Genomic DNA, 15,940 nt, shown 5'->3' with positions numbered 1-15,940 from the left:
AGAATGTCGATATTGGAGGCTTGGGGCCTGTGCCCAGTCCCTCCCCTTGCAAGTCCCTCCCCCAGGTAAGGCAGGAAATGTCCCGCAGGCAAACCAACGTGTGCCAGCAAAATCCCTCCTGTGATGAAGTGCAAAAGGACTTGCTGTTCCTGAGGCCTGGTGACAGGGCTGGGGCAGACACCTTGGGGCTTTCACACTGGGAAAGCCCTCATCCTGAAAAGGTGAATCTGGTGCTGCCAGGATCACTGGTAGTAGATGCTGAAGGCATGGAGGATGTACAGGAAGGTCGTGAGGAAGGCAAAGAACTGCACGAGAGAAAGAAGAGGAAGGGTCAGCTGGCAGAGTCAAACCCCATCTCTTCCCAGTGTTCTCAGCATGGGGAAGCCTCCCAGCATAGAGCTCCCTCCACCTCAAAGGAGAGGAAAAGCCTCAGCTTCTCCCAGCATCCCGCCACGTCAGGCTGTCCGTGAACTGGTGGATCCTGAGAAGCCAGCGCTAACTGCACCATCCACAGAGCTGTGGAGCTGAAACTCTGCTCAGTTGGCACTGTGGGGCCTGGGGTGGCTCTGCTGTGACTTTTAACACATGCTGTTGCCCTTCCAAGGGTAAGTGTGTGTTCTGCAGCCCAGCAGGGTGACTCACCGATGCGGCGCTGTTGAGTTGGTAGTTGAGTGGTGCATTGACACCAAACTCAGAGTTGATGGTCGCGTTGGCCTGCAGGACAGCAGCACTCATGTACAGAATGGCTGTGGTGCCATGGTACAAACTGTCCTGCAAAACAAGGCACCTGTGAGTGCCCCAAAGGGGGACAGGTGCCTGGATAGGCCTGGGGCTGGATCCTCCCAGGCAGTGGTTTCACAGCAGACCTCCCCTGGACTTTCCAGTCAAGGTAAAAGGAAGAAAGGGTCAGTGGGTCACCAGCCATGGCAGTCTTGCGCCCATGTTGCTGCTGCCATCTGCCCGTGTTCCATCCCCTCCTTACCAGCACTTTCCAGTTCTCACTGTTCCTGTGGAAGCCGAGGAGGTAGCTTATGAGGAGCAGCAGGGAGATGAGGCAGGAAGTGAGGGACACGTACATCACCCATCCCTGCAGCAAAGGCAAGGAGACGGAGGTAGCAGCAACGAGGATCCACACCCAGGTCCCACAGAGCTGCCAGGGACAATCAAGTGCCTCTGATGAGTGTGGAATGAGAAAAAGCCCTCTTCCTCCCCAGTTCCCTCCTCGCCTCCCTCCTGGGCCAGCTGCAGCAGCCAGCAGAGCCCTTGCATCTTTCCCAGAGCACTGGGATGCAAGCAAGCAAGCAAGTTGGCACTGGTTTCCCTGAAAACTCATGGGAAATGAGTGTTCACACAAAAGGGAAGGGTTTGCTGCTGCCTTCCACACAAGGAAATGTCTCACCCCAAGAGATTTGGTGGAGAAGCCAGAAAATGTGCTTTTATCTGGGAAAAAGTGAGCAGTTGCCTCAACCCAGCCCTGCTCACTCGTTAATCTCTGGGGCTTGGAATTGCAGCACAAGGAAGTTTCCTCTCAGCTCCATGCACCAGCCTGGAGCGATCCACCCAAAATATTTACTGACTACAAAAAGCCCATGGAGTTATCAGGATGAGCCCGTGCCACCCTGTGCCATCCCAGCTGTGGTGGGTGAAAGCCCTGGAATTGCAGAAGGGAGCTGAGCCAGCCACCACGGGCAGGGATTGTGCCTGTGGAGCACAGGGTGTGTGGATTGCCAGCACCATGACAAAGTACACCAGCTAAAATCTTGGCTGGTCCCCTCGATGCCCTCTGGACCCAGAAGCAATTGAAAGAATCATGGAATGTCATTGCACATTAGCAGACGCCCAATTGTCTTCAACCCCTGGAGCGATTTGATACAGAGAGCAAAATTCCCTTGATTTTCAAGGCATTTCTACAAGTTAACAAGAGCTGCTTCATGACAACAAGAGCTGCTAGTCTGCCCTGGACGAGCCATCAGCTCTTCAGCCTCTCCCAGCCCCACGGCAGCCAGGGACCCTCACACAGGCTGTGATGGAGCTGAGTGTACCTTATCCTCAAGCTGTTCCTAAAAACCCCATCAGGAATACTTTGTGCATTCAGCATAAGCTCCAAGACAAGATGTCACTTTCCAGTAAGGATGCCTTCAGGATGGTTTCAGGGTATTTTAGCCAGGAGTGGGTTCCATGAGGCAGCGGAGCGAGGCATACTCACGATCTCCGGCAGGATGAAGGCGTAGGGGATGGTTTTGAAGACGGCGGGTCCGGAGGGCAGAGCGGGCTGCGTGGAGGCTGCGGAGGGACCCACCGAGGCCATCTCTCCTCCGCTGACACCGCTCCGCTCGGCTCCGCTGGCGCTTGCCTGTCCCGCGCCGCTCCCATGCGGGATTTAAGGGACACGCCCGCGGGACGTGAGCACAGGAACCGGCCTGGGCTGGCACCGCGCCCTTGACCCAGCCCGACGAGCCCCTGGCACCCCTGCGACTGCGGCGGCTTTGTGCATCCCACTGCCAACCGGCACGGGACAGAGCGGGACCCCGGCCCCACCACGCACCAGTGCGAGGTCATTAACTGGAGGGGGAAAGAAAAAAACTTCCTACACCTTGACGGAACAGAAATGTTTCCTGCAAACAATTCTCTTGGCACGCTTCCAATCCTGAAATATTTTTGCTTCCACTGTTGTTGCCTCCTCCCCTTTCTGTTCAGGTTTCTGCTCCGAGGTCACGTCAGGCACCCCCACACCCTCCAGGCACATCCAACCTTCAGAAACTAGCAGGTAAATTTTTACAAACACACCAGAAGGGTTTGGCAATGTGCTCCCGATAGCCCAGTAAGGTTTGAAGGGGAGCGGCAGGAATTTCTGCCTCCTGGCAAATGCAGTTTAGATTCGGGAAGCACTTGCTGTCTCATCCAGTGCACTCTGCCTGGCCCCAGAACTCCCAGAAAAGGGGTAGGATGAAAGGCTGGGGATGGCACTTCTGCCTGGTGGCCCAGAGAGGACAGAATGAACCCATTAACCCGGGCAACAGGCTACAGCAGGAGGAAGACACTGTTCCAGTGAGTTATTCCAGCTCTGTTAGGCAAGACAGGTGATGCCCCAGGAACTCGGCTTCTATGCCAAGCTCTTGCACAACACAGAGCAAAGATCAAATCCATGTCTCTGAGCACTTCCTAGGCTGGGGGAAGTGTTCTGTGGTATTTCTGGAGGCTCCTGTTTACAAATACTCCAGTGGGAGCTGGTTTTGGCTCCATGCAGCGGAGGTCTTCAAAAATCGTTTCAAATCTCGCCAGACAAAACTGAGCCTGGCCTGGTCTTAAATCCAGGTGTGATTCAGTGGTAATGTCCCCATCGCCCTGCAGGAAGCATCCAAATGCTCCAGCACAAAAGAGAAAGTGGATTGATCACTTCCCCCTGGGAATGGGCAGCACACTGAGCCTGTGGTCACAAGGCGCTCAGGGGTCAGCAGAGGAAATAATCCTGGGGAAACACAGCATTCCCAGGATTCCCACCAGCTGCTATTTGTGTTGGGTCAGGTACATTCCTGGGAGTAACCCAGCCTTCTGAGTGGGGGAGAAGAACAGGCAAACAATCTAAAAATGGAGCAACCTACTGGTCACTGGTTGGACAAGAGAGAATTCTTCCCTTAAGCTGGCTGCCCTTGTTCAGCAGTATTCTTAAAGAACGCTGCTCTTTCCCTTCCCTGCTCCCAGGCTGCTGGGGGACTGGGACAAAGAGCCTTTTGTTCACTCATTAAAACAACACTGGAAATTAATTGGAAGCTGCAAGAGAGGAGAAAAGGGCTACTTCAACTTTGGCAAAATATAATACCTGACATGGCTACAACAGGTAGTAACAGGAAACCAGAGCCTTGTTTAATGCTGCAAAGTTAAAAATTTAAAATATAATTTCCAGTAGATAAACAGATAAAATTTAATCTCTCTCAAAATCTTAATAGTGCTAAAATATCCATTACAATTCAGCTCCTACACAATCTCTTTGGTAAGAATTTAATTTTATTGTTACTATGTCCTTAGAGAGCCTGAATTGTTCATTCTCCAGGATTGTTTTCCTTCACTTCTCCTAAGAAATCATAGGCCAGCTCTGAGATGTCAAAGGCTCTGTGGGTGTTTTCTGATGACAGCAGGTACTCCAGCGCGCCGTCCTTCTCCTGGCTCCTTTTCAGGAAGTCATGGATCACCTTCCAGCGAGATAATTCCACCTCTTCCTCAGCCCATCTGTAGCTGGGAAGGAACGTGGAGCAGAGCAGAGGGAACACAGAGTTGTGGTACACCAGGACAAACGCAGACTTCAGAAATTCTTGATCTCTCTGCAGAGAAGAGTGTTTGAAAATACCTCAGTGCAAACATGTGGTGTTGCCAAGCACTTTTCCAAAGTGCCTCCAGCATATCCACAAATCTGCACCCTGAACTCTGCCAGCCTTCCCACAAACTACAGGCACTGAGAGCCCTTTGTTGTGAGGCATTTATATTTCTTAAAAGCAGTGCCACATCCTCCCTGCCCTGGAAGCCCAAACTCCTCTCTTTCCCTGCTGTCCTAGGTGGAGCATGGCTCCAATCCCACTCCTTGGAGCCAGAGATGATACTGCCCTTGGGCACTGTTGTCCCTCTCTTTGTGCACAGTGTGACCTGTGTGTTCCCCCGTGAAGATCAGTCTGGAAAACCCAGAGACAAAGGATCAGCCCGGTCAATTATCAAACACACAGGAAAGATCCAAGTCCAGAGTGTCGCAGCCCCAGGAGTGCTGTGCCTGGCAGGGAGCGTTTCAAAGCTCAGCCTCATAGAACCATGCGAGGGGTGAGCATTCAGCAGGCAGCAATCCTCCCGTGGGAGTGGCACATGCCACTCAGGTAGAACTAGATGGTTCTGGGATCCCGGGGAGTTGCCAATTCTGTGAGCAGATCTGCTCTCCTTTTGGATGAATGGCCCTGAAAAAGCTGCTCTGACTCAGCAGGTGTTCTGCATAAACAGGGAGCTATCCTTGTGCATCGAGTCAGGAGCATGTATAGGGAATGAAATGTCCCACTGCTGCTTCCAGGAAATCCCGGATGGCTTTCTCATTCAGTTCCTGCTGCTGCTCTCTGTCCAGGGCACAGGACATAAGACAAAGTATGGGTGAGTATGGGGACAACCAGGTCAGCTCTCCAGCTCTCTACGTGCCAAAACGTGAGATTACAACTCTCTGGGGTAGGGAGATCTGAGGAATTTAGGGGGCCTTCTCCGAAGCAGATTGTGGAAGGACTGAAGCTCAGAGTTCAGAGGAGGGAAGACGATTTTGTGGGCATACACAGCCCCTTTTTGTATCCATGGAAAGCTTTTACCAGCTGATTCTTGGAAGCACATCTTGACAGGGAGCCATTCTGGGTACCGACCTGTAACAGGTTCCCCCTTAACAACACTGAAATAAAAAGTTACAAATTTTCCTCCTGCTCCTGATTTACTGTTATAAATCTGGGTGAGAAATGTTGAGAACTTCATTTACATATCTTTAATTTCTAAACAGATGTATGGTGAAAGGAAAAACTAAACACCAATTGCAGCGGCAGGGAGCAGCTAGTTGGAATTACCCTGAATATATGAAAAGAAAAACCTGTAGTTTGTTACCTTCTCAATTCTCTTCAATGTTCTTTCTTTGTCTGCCCAGGCACTCTAAAATGAAATGTACAATCAGAGCAAGGCTGAAGAACATTGTCTTCTCCCAGGACTAAAAAAAAAACTCCTTAAATTTTGCCTGGAAATCCTGACAAGGTAACATACCCGAAGTGCATCCATCAGGTCTGGCTGATCCAGGAGTTGAGGGAAAGTTGCTAGAACAGGATTACAGATTAAGTCTGAAACAAAACAAACACATTCAAGGCTAAGGAAGAATCAGTTTTCAAAGTATTGGCACATTCAGTTATTCAGCAAGCACATCCTCTCCTGTTGGATTATTCCAAAGGGAAAATGAGCTGTGACAGCTCTCCAGAGCAGTGAAAGTAAGAGAACTCCCTAAAAACTGTTCTGACTGCAGCCAATTCTCAGTGGCTGAGAGACAGTTAAACCAGGAGAGGAGACACACAAACCCCAGTGCTGTTTATTGGGAATGCCAGCAAACGAGCCCTTCCTGATTTACCTGTCAGAGATGTTTTCCCTCATTTCTGCACCTGTCTTTTTTTATACACACCTGCAATTGTGCTGCTTAGTTTGGATGTTATGGATAAACACACTTGGGTTCTACCTCACCCTGGCACGTCTGGTGTGGCATTTTAGGAGAACCAGGAACCAACTGCACAGTGAATTTTCCCAATGGAGCACATATTCCACTGCACAGGTATCCTGATGCTTTTTGGGTCACTTCCATGAGAAATCACTCTGCTCCTGTGATTATTTTAATTAATGAGACTGTGGGTAAGATTCTAAGTGACAGAGAGCAGGATTTTGGCTGAAGTGTTTTCGTTGCCATGTGATTTCAAATATCGAATGTACACTTGTTCCTTCACCTTAAAGCTGATGGCAAGTTTGGTAAACATAAACCATTTACTAATGCTCAAACATTTTGGGGATAACAGCCAGGACTGATGACTTCTGGGAAGTAGAACAGACATTTTCAATTGTCTATTCCTAAAGCTATGGTGGATTTTGAAATAATAGAAATCTTCTTTAGTTGCACAGCTACCAGAACAACTCCTGGGATAAAGCCTTTCAATGACTTCAAATGAAGTCTGAATCCAAAGGGATGCAATTTAACTCCAGGAGAGGTTGTCAGCCCGATGTACTGTCCTAAATTAAGAAGATCAAATCAGGTAAGTGTAGCAGTTCTCACCTATATAAATTCATACACAGTACAGTTAAGAAATGTAATTTTTTTTAATTTCAAGTTGGTTTTAAAATGGAGAAGGCTATAAACTATCATTAGTTCTGTTGCATAATCAGGGCAAGACACTGAGTTCTTAATCTAGAATTCTCCAACTTCTGTCTCTCCCTACTGTTGGTAAGTAAATAATAATTAAAAACTAAAAATAAAGAGGATAACTCAGACTGAGTGCCAAAAACATCTCTTACCAAAGGGAGACCTGGCAAGAGTCATTCCCTGGATGAACCTGATCTTCCTCCAGTGCTCACCTGTGCTTTGCATGCTCGTCCTGTCCTTCAGGAGGGCATCTCCAAGGATTTGCCGATAAAACACCAGGAGATGGATGTAGCACATGCCCCCAACTAATGTTTCAGGGAGAAAACTGTTGGGAAAATAAGGGACAGCAGTTGAGGTTTTCATTGCAAACACTGCAGATTTCTCTAGGCTATGTGGAATACTTATTCATTTTATGGAACCACAAGGACTCACTTTAGGATGTCTTTTGAATGCACACTTGGTGACTTCACTTTCACCAGAAGCACAGGTTGCTTCCTGAGGCTCATAAACTGCTGAAAAACCCCAGAGCCTGCTGCAGGAAGAGACAGCCCAGATTCAAAAAGTCAGTTTGAAACAACAGTAATAATTATATTACAAAAATGAGCATTTCACTGGGTTGAGAACTCTTTCGAGTTTAGTTAGCCTGGTAGCACCCAGCTCCCCACAGCCAAGGCAAAAGCAGATAAATAATGAAATACGTGCAAAAACATGAAATACACAAAAACCCAAACCAGGCTGTGGGGACTGTTGTGAAGGAAATGCAGCATTAATCACATTATTATGTTTATATTATATTGAAAATAAACCACACCTCTTCTTGATATTGATGGGTCAACCTCAATGCCTCTCTCATAAGGAGTGCCACCACTCAGGACCAGCTCATACATCCTGTCAATAAAGATAAATTTGAAGCCCATATGATATTGGGAATTCAACTAGTTTTGGAATTTAATTGTACTAGGAGATCAGTTATTTTAAAAGCTATTAACAACATTCTTTCTTTTCCACAGCCCAAATATTTTTCTTGTATGGAATTTAGCAATTGTTTCACTAAAATGGTTTTGAGGAATCACTACTTCAACAATTAAAATCTTCCATATTTAAAATTTGTTAATGGATAATGTAGCCCCAGTTCTGCCAAGAGTAAGTCACTGCTGAAACAAGCATGAAATTTAATCTGTAATACCATACTTACTTAATGAAATAGTAGAACAATATTTTAAAAATCAGACTTAGAAGAGATATAGAGAATTCTAGAACAGTAGAGTAGAGTAGAGGTGTCCTGTGGGTATTTGTTTTTGAGCTGTAACCCAGATAAATTCAGAATACATATACACAATATATATATGTCTACGAATAGTTGGAAAAAAACAAGTCTTGAAAGTCTGAGCTACAATGAATTATTTCTGTCAATAACCAGAAAGTTTTCCGACATTTAATAAAATAAAAAAATACACACTTTATTATTCTTTCAGATGACTGGACCCACTAATCATAAATCAGCTGCAATATATAATTCACACTCCAAGAGCAATTCATTCACAACTCCTACCTGACGCCAGGTCCTGGGAACCAGTCTCCCAGTTTTCACATGGGAAAGGGAAAATGTGGCAAAGAAGAGCCAGAATCATAAAGGACTGGTCTGGATGCCCCCTGCCCCAGAGGTGTCTAAGTATGAAAGATGAGCTTAACTCTCAGTCTAAAACAGATGTATATACATCTGTGTAAATACAGGGGGAGCAGGAAAAGGCAACAAACTCACTTGGAAGGAACAGGAACCCCACTGGAAGTGAAAAGCTTCAGAAAGGCCCAGCCACAGCTCAGCTCTCCTCTTTCACCTGTTGACTAGAAAAAAAGAGAAATGTAAATTATTTGAGCAGCTGACCTAGAACGAGTGACTGAACCACATGAGAACTGTTGTAGTTATCCCCTTTTCTTCTTTCACCCTTGTATGTTTAAAAATCACAATCTGCCTTCTCTGAGGGTAGTTTTTCTGGCTTTACCATCTATTGTCTTACTACCTGTTGTGCTTTCCAGCAGCATATCCCAGATGGATAGGTTCTATCTGTATAAACTAGAGCTGGAACCACTGTCCATGCTGCTGAAACAGTTAAAACTTTAGTTTTCCAACTGTACAGGACATTATTCTGAAATAAATCACAGAGATGGAAAACTGCAGGAGTGAAGAGAGAGCTAGTCCATTGTGATCCCATGGTATGGGATCTTTGGCACAAGTTATTTCAGTGTTGGTACAGGGACACTCATGTCTATGAGTCAGAGGGATTTTTACTCTCTAATTAGGGATATTCACGCATCAGAGAATCCCAGAATGGTTTGGGTTGGAAGGGATTTTTAGGATCATCTCGTTCCACCCCCTGCCATGGGCAGAGATATATTCCACTATCCCAGGTTGCTCCAAGCCCCGTCCAGCCTGGCTTTGGACACTTTCAGGGATCCAGAGGCAGCCACAGCTTCTCTGAGCAATCTGTGCCAGGGCTTCACCAACCTCACAGAGAAGAATTCCTTCCCAATACCCCATCTATTCCTGCCCTCTGATAGTGGAAAGTCATTCCTCCTTGTCCTATCACTACAGGAGCTTGTGAAAAGTCTCTGTCCATCTTTCCTGTAGGCTCCTTCCAGGTAATCCTGTTCTCTAATGAGGGATATTCTCTAGTCCTATTCTCTAACTGAGAACAGCTGATTCCCTTTATAAATCTGCCCTTGGAGTCATTTCCACTGCACCTCCCCACACTCACATTGCACTTGTACGTGATGCCAAGCTCAAACAATATCCCAATATCTGAAGACAGAGAGTTGGACCTGACAAAAGAGTCACCATCAAGCAAGCTGGGTAAGATGCCCATCACCTGATAAAGAGAGAGGGAGGGGAAAAAAAAGTTAATGTACCTATAAAAACAAAAAAATCTTGATTTTTAAAGGCCATCAAGCACATCCCCCACTCAACACAAGATCTCAGACATAATTCCACTGCATATAAAAATGAAGAGAGAACAAATTCCAGTCAAAATCTTGCTCCCCTTTTTGTCTTTCCATGGAGCACAGCTGTGCCACCAAGGAACACTTTAGTGACACTGAAGGAAGAAGCTGTAAACAGCCAGGGGCTGTGTCACCTACCCTTGGAGAAAAAGTCCAAGTCTGAGGATTTTTAGGCAGCCACGTGGCTCTCACTGTGTGAATGTTACTCAGCACCTAAAGTGGGGAAAAATGCTAAGGCAAGTTTTTCTAGAAAGCCCTGCTGCTTTCAGTAAATGCAGCGTTATCGCAGATGGATCCAACACTGCACACAACAAAGACAACTGGAAGAAAACTGCTGGATAATCAGGGTTATGTTTTTACAAAAAGCTGCTCTGCACACACACAAAGGAACAGAGGATCAAGGGCACATGGAGGAATCTAACCCTGACCCAGCTGCTCCCAGGCCCATCCCAGGAGACAGATCAGCCCAGGGAAACACTCATCGCAAGGAACACAAAGGAGCCAGGAGACACAATGGCAGGTGGGGGACCCAAAATTAGGGACTCAGAGAAATGGAACTCCCGCCCCAGCCCCTCCCAGGGCCACCCAGTACAGCCCTGAGCCTCAGGGGCCGGGTATGACTGTCACCCTGAGTCAGGAGCAGCTCCCTGGCTCACCTCACACTGCTCAGGGACATTTTGGGGCTGCATCTGATTTACCATGAGAAGAAAGCAGAGAGGGAGAAACCAAAGGCAGATAAAGGGAGGGGTCAAGTGCCTTATGGAGTACCAAGGGTGGGAAGCTGGGCTGAGTGTGCTTGCCTGGCCACGCCCAATGCCCATCAATGCAGTCTGGCCTGTTTCATCATTAAAGTTCCATTATTCTGGATGAGTGGGCTCAAACCAGACTTATATAAGCATATATAAAGCAGCCTGGGAGGCAGGTTGTGTGTGTATCTCTGAGTGAGACAGAGAGAACCAGAACCTGAAGAATTCTGGAAGTTCCAAACCTCCTGCTCCCTTTTTTGGGAAGCAGATACATTCCTTACCCAGCTGCCATCGAAGAGGCAGAGACGGACGTGCCGGCTGAGGACCTGCACGCCAGTCCCAGGGAGAGGGATCATCTTGCAGCTGCATAAAGTGACAATCAGGGACACTCTGGTGGGTCTAGGATGGATCTGAAATACAGCAGAAGGAGGATTAAACCTACAGGGCCCTCTCCACATGGTCTCATTTTGTGTTTATGGACTGAGGTTATTCTCCCAGCCACAAACCCAGTGCAGTGCATTGGTAGCAGCAGGATTTCTTCACAACCCTTTAGCTCTGGCCCAGGGATGTTTTAGTGAGACAGACAGAAGGTCCCAGCAGAAGAAATATTTGTACCAGAAATGGTGCAAATTAAGACATAATCATTAGCCAAAAGGAAAGAAGGCAAATAAAATTTGTGTCCCACTTAAGAGCAATACTCACAGTATTTCTCTCAGAGTTCCACACCAAGTCTTTGAAAGCCAGCTGGGATGGAGTAAGCTTAGGCTGCAAATAGTAACTTGCTCGAAACTCTTCACCTACAACAACAGTAAACTTAAAAAGTCTTCATTTTTCAAACGGTCTTTATTGTGCCAGAAAGAACACCCAAAATGCATGTCCAGTTGACTATTTGACTAAACAAAACTATGGAATTACCTGCTATGAGCACTGTCTACTATTTCTGAGCATTCTGAAGTGTTTCATCTCAAAAGCACAATAACTTAATTTTAAAAAGAGATTAAAGAGCTTTAAACAGAAAGACTAACGGAACATGAAATATCAATATATTTGGTGAAGATACTAGAAAAGACCTTTGAGAAAAAGGGAAGATTAAAACAAAACAAAACAAAAAAAATCATCATTTCCTGCAAAGCCAACAGGAATGAAGAAACGCTTTGAAATCATGAGGAAATTTGTCAGGATTTCACATTGATAAATTAAAATTTAAGGGAAAAAATATTTTATACACAATTTGATGAGTCAAATATAGCCAGTTAGCCAATTAATTAAAATTAAGCAGTATGGATAGGGGTCCAACAGGCTGGTGACCAGTGTGAGAAAGCCACCACAGACACTTGAGAATCTTGCCAGGCAAAATTCCTACCTTCTTCCAAGAGCTGGAAAAGCATGGATGGGCGGAACCCTGCAGGAACTGCTCCTGTAGTGGTCAGTACCTTCAAAGTGTCATTCTAGTAAAAACAAAGAAAAACAGATAATACTGTTCCTGTTGTTTAACAGCAAATTTAATCCTAATTTACAGCTCTGTTTAGAACCAGGAACTTGAGACACCAGTCACCTCTTCTGAAGCATTTTTGTGGCATTTCTTGCTACCAAAAACTCCCAAAACACAGATGTTCATTAAGAACAATGGTTTTTGATATTAGACACAGTATTTGGGAAAAGGCACAGCTTGTTTACAAAATAATGAAGACTATGGCAGGCGAAGCTACATTCTAAGGGGCGCCTACCTCTATGATAGCTCGGACAGCACTCCAGTGGGAATCTGTTCTGGAAGAAAATAGAGGGATTTATAGTAAATCCTCACAAGAACAAAAATTTAACCACCAAATATTGCTCTGTTTCCAAATAGCAGCAGCTTCACAACCATACCTGAGACAATCCATTTACCTTTTTTGAATTTCAGTTACATCTGCTGTTTCATCCACCACTTCTGTGTGTTCTTCTGACTCCTCCTGGCTTTCTTCCTCTTCCTTAGGAACCTGGAATTCATATTTAAAATGGCAAAAGGCTTGATTTCTTCCTAGTTTTGTTCTTAAAAATGCCTTCTCCAACCACAGCCCATATTAATATAAGTTTAAAATAAATTAAGTAAGTTTATAAGAGGAGATTTTCTCTCTGTGATGCAGAAAATTGTCACACGTTTACACAGACTCCCATTTCAGATAAATTATTAAAACCCCAAATCAATCCACAGTAGCTTGAAGTATTTGGAGTTGACCTTTAAGTGACAAAGATTCCGACTTTGATATTCAAGAAACTTCTCTGCCACAACTTCACAAGGTATAGAAATGCTGCTTTTGATGGATATCTCCAGTACCATGGACAAAAACACAGTTATTTATTTCCAAACACAAAACTGCATTGCAACCCGTTTTGTGCAGATATATGATCATTAATCTATATAAAAGAGCAGAGGTGAGATTAGGACAGAGATTGCAGCACACCAACCACAAGGTATGTCCTGGGAACGAGGCCTCTCTCTCCCTTGGAATTTTCAGCTACCCACCAGCCATCTGCCTTCTTGTCGTGTATGAGCAGGATTTCACCTTTCTTTGCCATTGGAGGATGAGACAGAGACAAAAAAACAGGCAAATATTTAAATTTAAAAAGACTTAACTCCAATTTCTCCCCAAATCCCACAGCTGGCTGAATCCCAAAAGTATAGGATTTCATTATAGTTACTGCTTACCTCAGAGTGATCTGCAGTAAAAACCCTTTACAGAGAGATATTTACCACAAATGTGAGATCCCCTTCCTGCTGGGCATCAAAGTTCCCGACAGCAACACATTCTCTAACATTTGGATCATCCAACAACTTCTCCTCATCTTCTTCTTCTTCTTCAGTGTCTTCTTCATCACTTTCTTCATCTTCACTCGCCTCTTCTTCTTCATTTCCCTCTTCTGCATGAGGGCCTTTCTGGTGTTCCTCACCCCTACCCAAAACAAATCAAACTATTTTTTAGTATGATTCCCACCAAACTTTTTGAAATGCTGTCAAGCCTCTGCAAGGACATTATTCAGATACAGCATTTCCATTCCTCTGTTTTGCTCTCTGTCCTGAAGAAACTCCTCCAAACCTTATATTGCAGCCATTATCCAGCACCCTGAGAAAATCCTAGCAAGTCATAAATTACTTCTCTCCTTCTTTTTTCACCCTTCTGTTATTTTTCAGCTAATTAAGGGGGTGAGATAATGGTTTTTCAAGGTCCATTCCAGCCATCCTTTAAAAAACCAGTTGCATTTGTATCTTTAAGCTACTCACCCTGGATAATTCTTTGTCACACTATCCTGATCCAAGGCAAGAAGGAGTTTCTGCAGCTGCTGGGAGAGTCTTAGCAACAGCTTTTCTTCCTCTTCCTTCCTCTGGCTGTAATTCCCCACTGGCGCAGGCTCGTCAGCCTGACAGAGAACCCAACAAATGCCCCAAAGAATCAAAGTTCCCCAATAAATTGCTCAAATAATCAAAGTTCCTCTATAAAATAAGTTTTCCAGGCATGCCTTACAAGTTTTTCCCTTCCTGGGCTACTGTCACTCCCGCTTTAGTGACAATTTTCCTACCCTCTCACTCTGCCAAGGTGAAATTCTCTATTAGGTTTTCACCTGGGACTTGGACAAAATAAAGCATTAAAATGAGTTTTAAATTATATAAATGGATATAAAAAATATAAATTTGAGAGATGACAAGCAGAGATTGTGCAGTGCTGGGCACTGCTCTTTTCCTGAGGCATCTAAAATGGAACATTGATTTTCTTTAAACACTTTCCATGGTGAATTTTGGAGAAAATCACAGATTAATCGCCATACTTACTTTTTTCAAACCACGGAGAGTGTTTGTATTCTCCTCCACCACTTCCTTGAGCTGTGTACATCTGCATTGAAAGCAAGACAAGCAGATGGTATTTTCTTAAAATTCTGACCCAAACCACACCTCCTGACTGAAAGGTATCCTTTTAGGCGCTGTGTGTCCCTTCAGGGTGAGAATTCCAAGCCCAAACAGCAGCATTTGACATAATCCCAAAATAGCTGGGATTGGAATGGACCTCTGGAGCTCATCCAGTCCAACCCCACTGCTCAGGCAGGATCACCCTGAGTAGGAGGTCACCAGGATCCTGAGCAGGTGACACAGGAATGCATCCAGGTGGGTTTGGGATGTCTCCAGAGAGGGAGACTGCACACCCTCCCTGGGCAGCTCTTCCAGTTCTCTGCCACCCTCATGCTGAAGTGGATCTTGTGTTTTAATTTATGGCCATTGCTCCTCCATCCTGTTGCTGGGCACCACTAGAAAGAGCCTGGCACCATCCCCTTGGCACCTGCCTTGGAGATATTGATATGGATTGGTGAGAGCCCCCCTCAGTCTTCCCTTCTCCAGAGGGCTGGGAAAGAGCCAGTCTGGAAAACAGGAGAGGGAAGGGGCAGGGAGAAAGCTGTATAATTAAGAGAGGAAAAGGCATGGAGGGAACGAACACTGCTGAGGCGACATGAGGAGAGGGTGAGGGCAGCGCCCGGTCGGTGGGATCGAGGGATGGGGTTCGGGATGGGGGTCGGGATCCCCCTCACCTCAGCCGAAGGGCCTCGCGCTGCCCGGGGGCTGCAGCCGCGCTCTCCGCCCGCAGCGCCTCCACCTGGAAAAGGGGACGGGGCGGTCAGGGCCGGGGTGCGCCGAGACACCGGGACCGGCCCCGCTACATCCCCGGTACCTGCGCCCGCAGCTCCCGGCTCCGGCGCTGCACCCGCTGCAGCGGCCCCCTCGCCCGCCGCTCCGACATCGTCACCGGGCGACGGGACAGCCCCGGCGCCGCCGGATGATGACGGGCCCGGGGCGGGGCCGGCAGCGCCCCGTGCCCCGCGCCCGGCCTCGGCCCCGGCGGCGCTTATCTGGGGACAAATGATGTGATGTTTTGTGATCCCAGCCATGGAATCACAGAATAGTAGGGTTGGAAGGCACCTCTAGAGACCACCCAGTCTGATGGCAGGATCGCTAAGTTTGGGAAAGAGCTCCAAGATCCAAGACCAAGCCTTAAGGGGCTCTGGGCAGTGCTTTTTCTCCCCCACAGATTTGAGAACTCCATAATACCTCTGAAAACCGGCAGCCTGCAATGAATCCCCCAGCGCTCATTCTCCTGGCATTCTCTAACAATGGGAAGAAGGAATTTGCTACAGCTACCTCCACAATTCCTTATCCAAAGCACCAGGAGGAATTCTTGATCCTTTATTTCACTTGTTCATTCACCCGGGCAACGCATGAGCTCTTTCACCACTTAATTGTCCCCATGCACACCCACAATGGGACTTGCTACAT

General features: G+C 46.5%; 2 protein-coding genes across 6 annotated transcripts; both read right to left on the bottom strand.

Moving 5' to 3' along the window:
- Positions 1-104: 104 nt before the first annotated feature.
- On the bottom strand, positions 105-2,387 carry MALL (mal, T cell differentiation protein like). Of its 2 annotated transcripts, none has more exons than XM_072927345.1 (4): positions 2,207-2,387; positions 983-1,087; positions 643-771; positions 105-305 (listed from the first exon to the last, which is right to left on the bottom strand). In XM_072927345.1, exons 1-4 carry the CDS (start codon positions 2,306-2,308, stop codon positions 243-245), a joined length of 399 nt encoding a protein of 132 aa, XP_072783446.1. In that variant the 5' UTR covers positions 2,309-2,387; the 3' UTR covers positions 105-242. The 2 variants fall into 2 exon arrangements, with proteins under 2 accessions (XP_072783446.1, XP_002197146.4); XM_002197110.7 differs by having other exon boundaries at positions 983-1,150; positions 2,207-2,384.
- A 1,452-nt stretch (positions 2,388-3,839) lies between these two features.
- NPHP1 (nephrocystin 1) lies at positions 3,840-15,659 on the bottom strand. Of its 4 annotated transcripts, none has more exons than XM_032747386.3 (20): positions 15,343-15,657; positions 15,199-15,263; positions 14,450-14,510; positions 13,904-14,040; positions 13,376-13,574; positions 13,090-13,191; positions 12,529-12,620; positions 12,369-12,408; positions 12,005-12,089; positions 11,344-11,438; positions 10,923-11,051; positions 10,034-10,108; positions 9,655-9,765; positions 8,661-8,743; positions 7,710-7,786; positions 7,331-7,427; positions 7,111-7,223; positions 5,767-5,840; positions 5,614-5,658; positions 3,840-4,319 (listed from the first exon to the last, which is right to left on the bottom strand). In XM_032747386.3, exons 1-20 carry the CDS (start codon positions 15,553-15,555, stop codon positions 4,041-4,043), a joined length of 2,172 nt encoding a protein of 723 aa, XP_032603277.3. In that variant the 5' UTR covers positions 15,556-15,657; the 3' UTR covers positions 3,840-4,040. The 4 variants fall into 4 exon arrangements, with proteins under 4 accessions (XP_032603277.3, XP_030124543.4, XP_030124544.4 ...); XM_030268683.4 differs by having other exon boundaries at positions 7,331-7,430; positions 15,343-15,655; XM_030268684.4 differs by having other exon boundaries at positions 7,331-7,430; positions 15,339-15,510.
- Positions 15,660-15,940: the final 281 nt, after the last annotated feature.

The sequence above is a fragment of the Taeniopygia guttata genome, chromosome 3, assembly GCF_048771995.1.
Source record: "Taeniopygia guttata chromosome 3, bTaeGut7.mat, whole genome shotgun sequence".
Classification (NCBI taxonomy): domain Eukaryota; kingdom Metazoa; phylum Chordata; class Aves; order Passeriformes; family Estrildidae; genus Taeniopygia; species Taeniopygia guttata.
The sequence above is the reverse complement of the archived record's forward strand: the minus strand, read 5'-3'. Positions and strand labels throughout refer to the sequence as shown.

What these genes read in the sequence shown, in the direction of transcription:
- NPHP1 (XM_030268683.4), bottom strand. Translation starts at nt 15,555, where the DNA reads ATGGCTGGGATCACAAAACATCACATCATTTGTCCCCAGATAAGCGCC. An exon ending in CTGTCCGAGCTATCATAGAG is followed by an intron (nt 12,090 to 12,368) that starts GTAGGCGCCCCT and finishes TGTTTTTACTAG; the next exon opens with AATGACACTTTGAAGGTACT. An exon ending in CCCATCAATATCAAGAAGAG is followed by an intron (nt 7,431 to 7,709) that starts GTGTGGTTTATT and finishes CTCTTCCTGCAG; the next exon opens with CAGGCTCTGGGGTTTTTCAG.
- MALL (XM_002197110.7), bottom strand. Translation starts at nt 2,308, where the DNA reads ATGGCCTCGGTGGGTCCCTCCGCAGCCTCCACGCAGCCCGCTCTGCCC. An exon ending in CCTTCATCCTGCCGGAGATC is followed by an intron (nt 1,151 to 2,206) that starts GTGAGTATGCCT and finishes TGTCCCTGGCAG; the next exon opens with CTCTGTGGGACCTGGGTGTG. An exon ending in GTGAGAACTGGAAAGTGCTG is followed by an intron (nt 772 to 982) that starts GTAAGGAGGGGA and finishes CTTGTTTTGCAG; the next exon opens with GACAGTTTGTACCATGGCAC.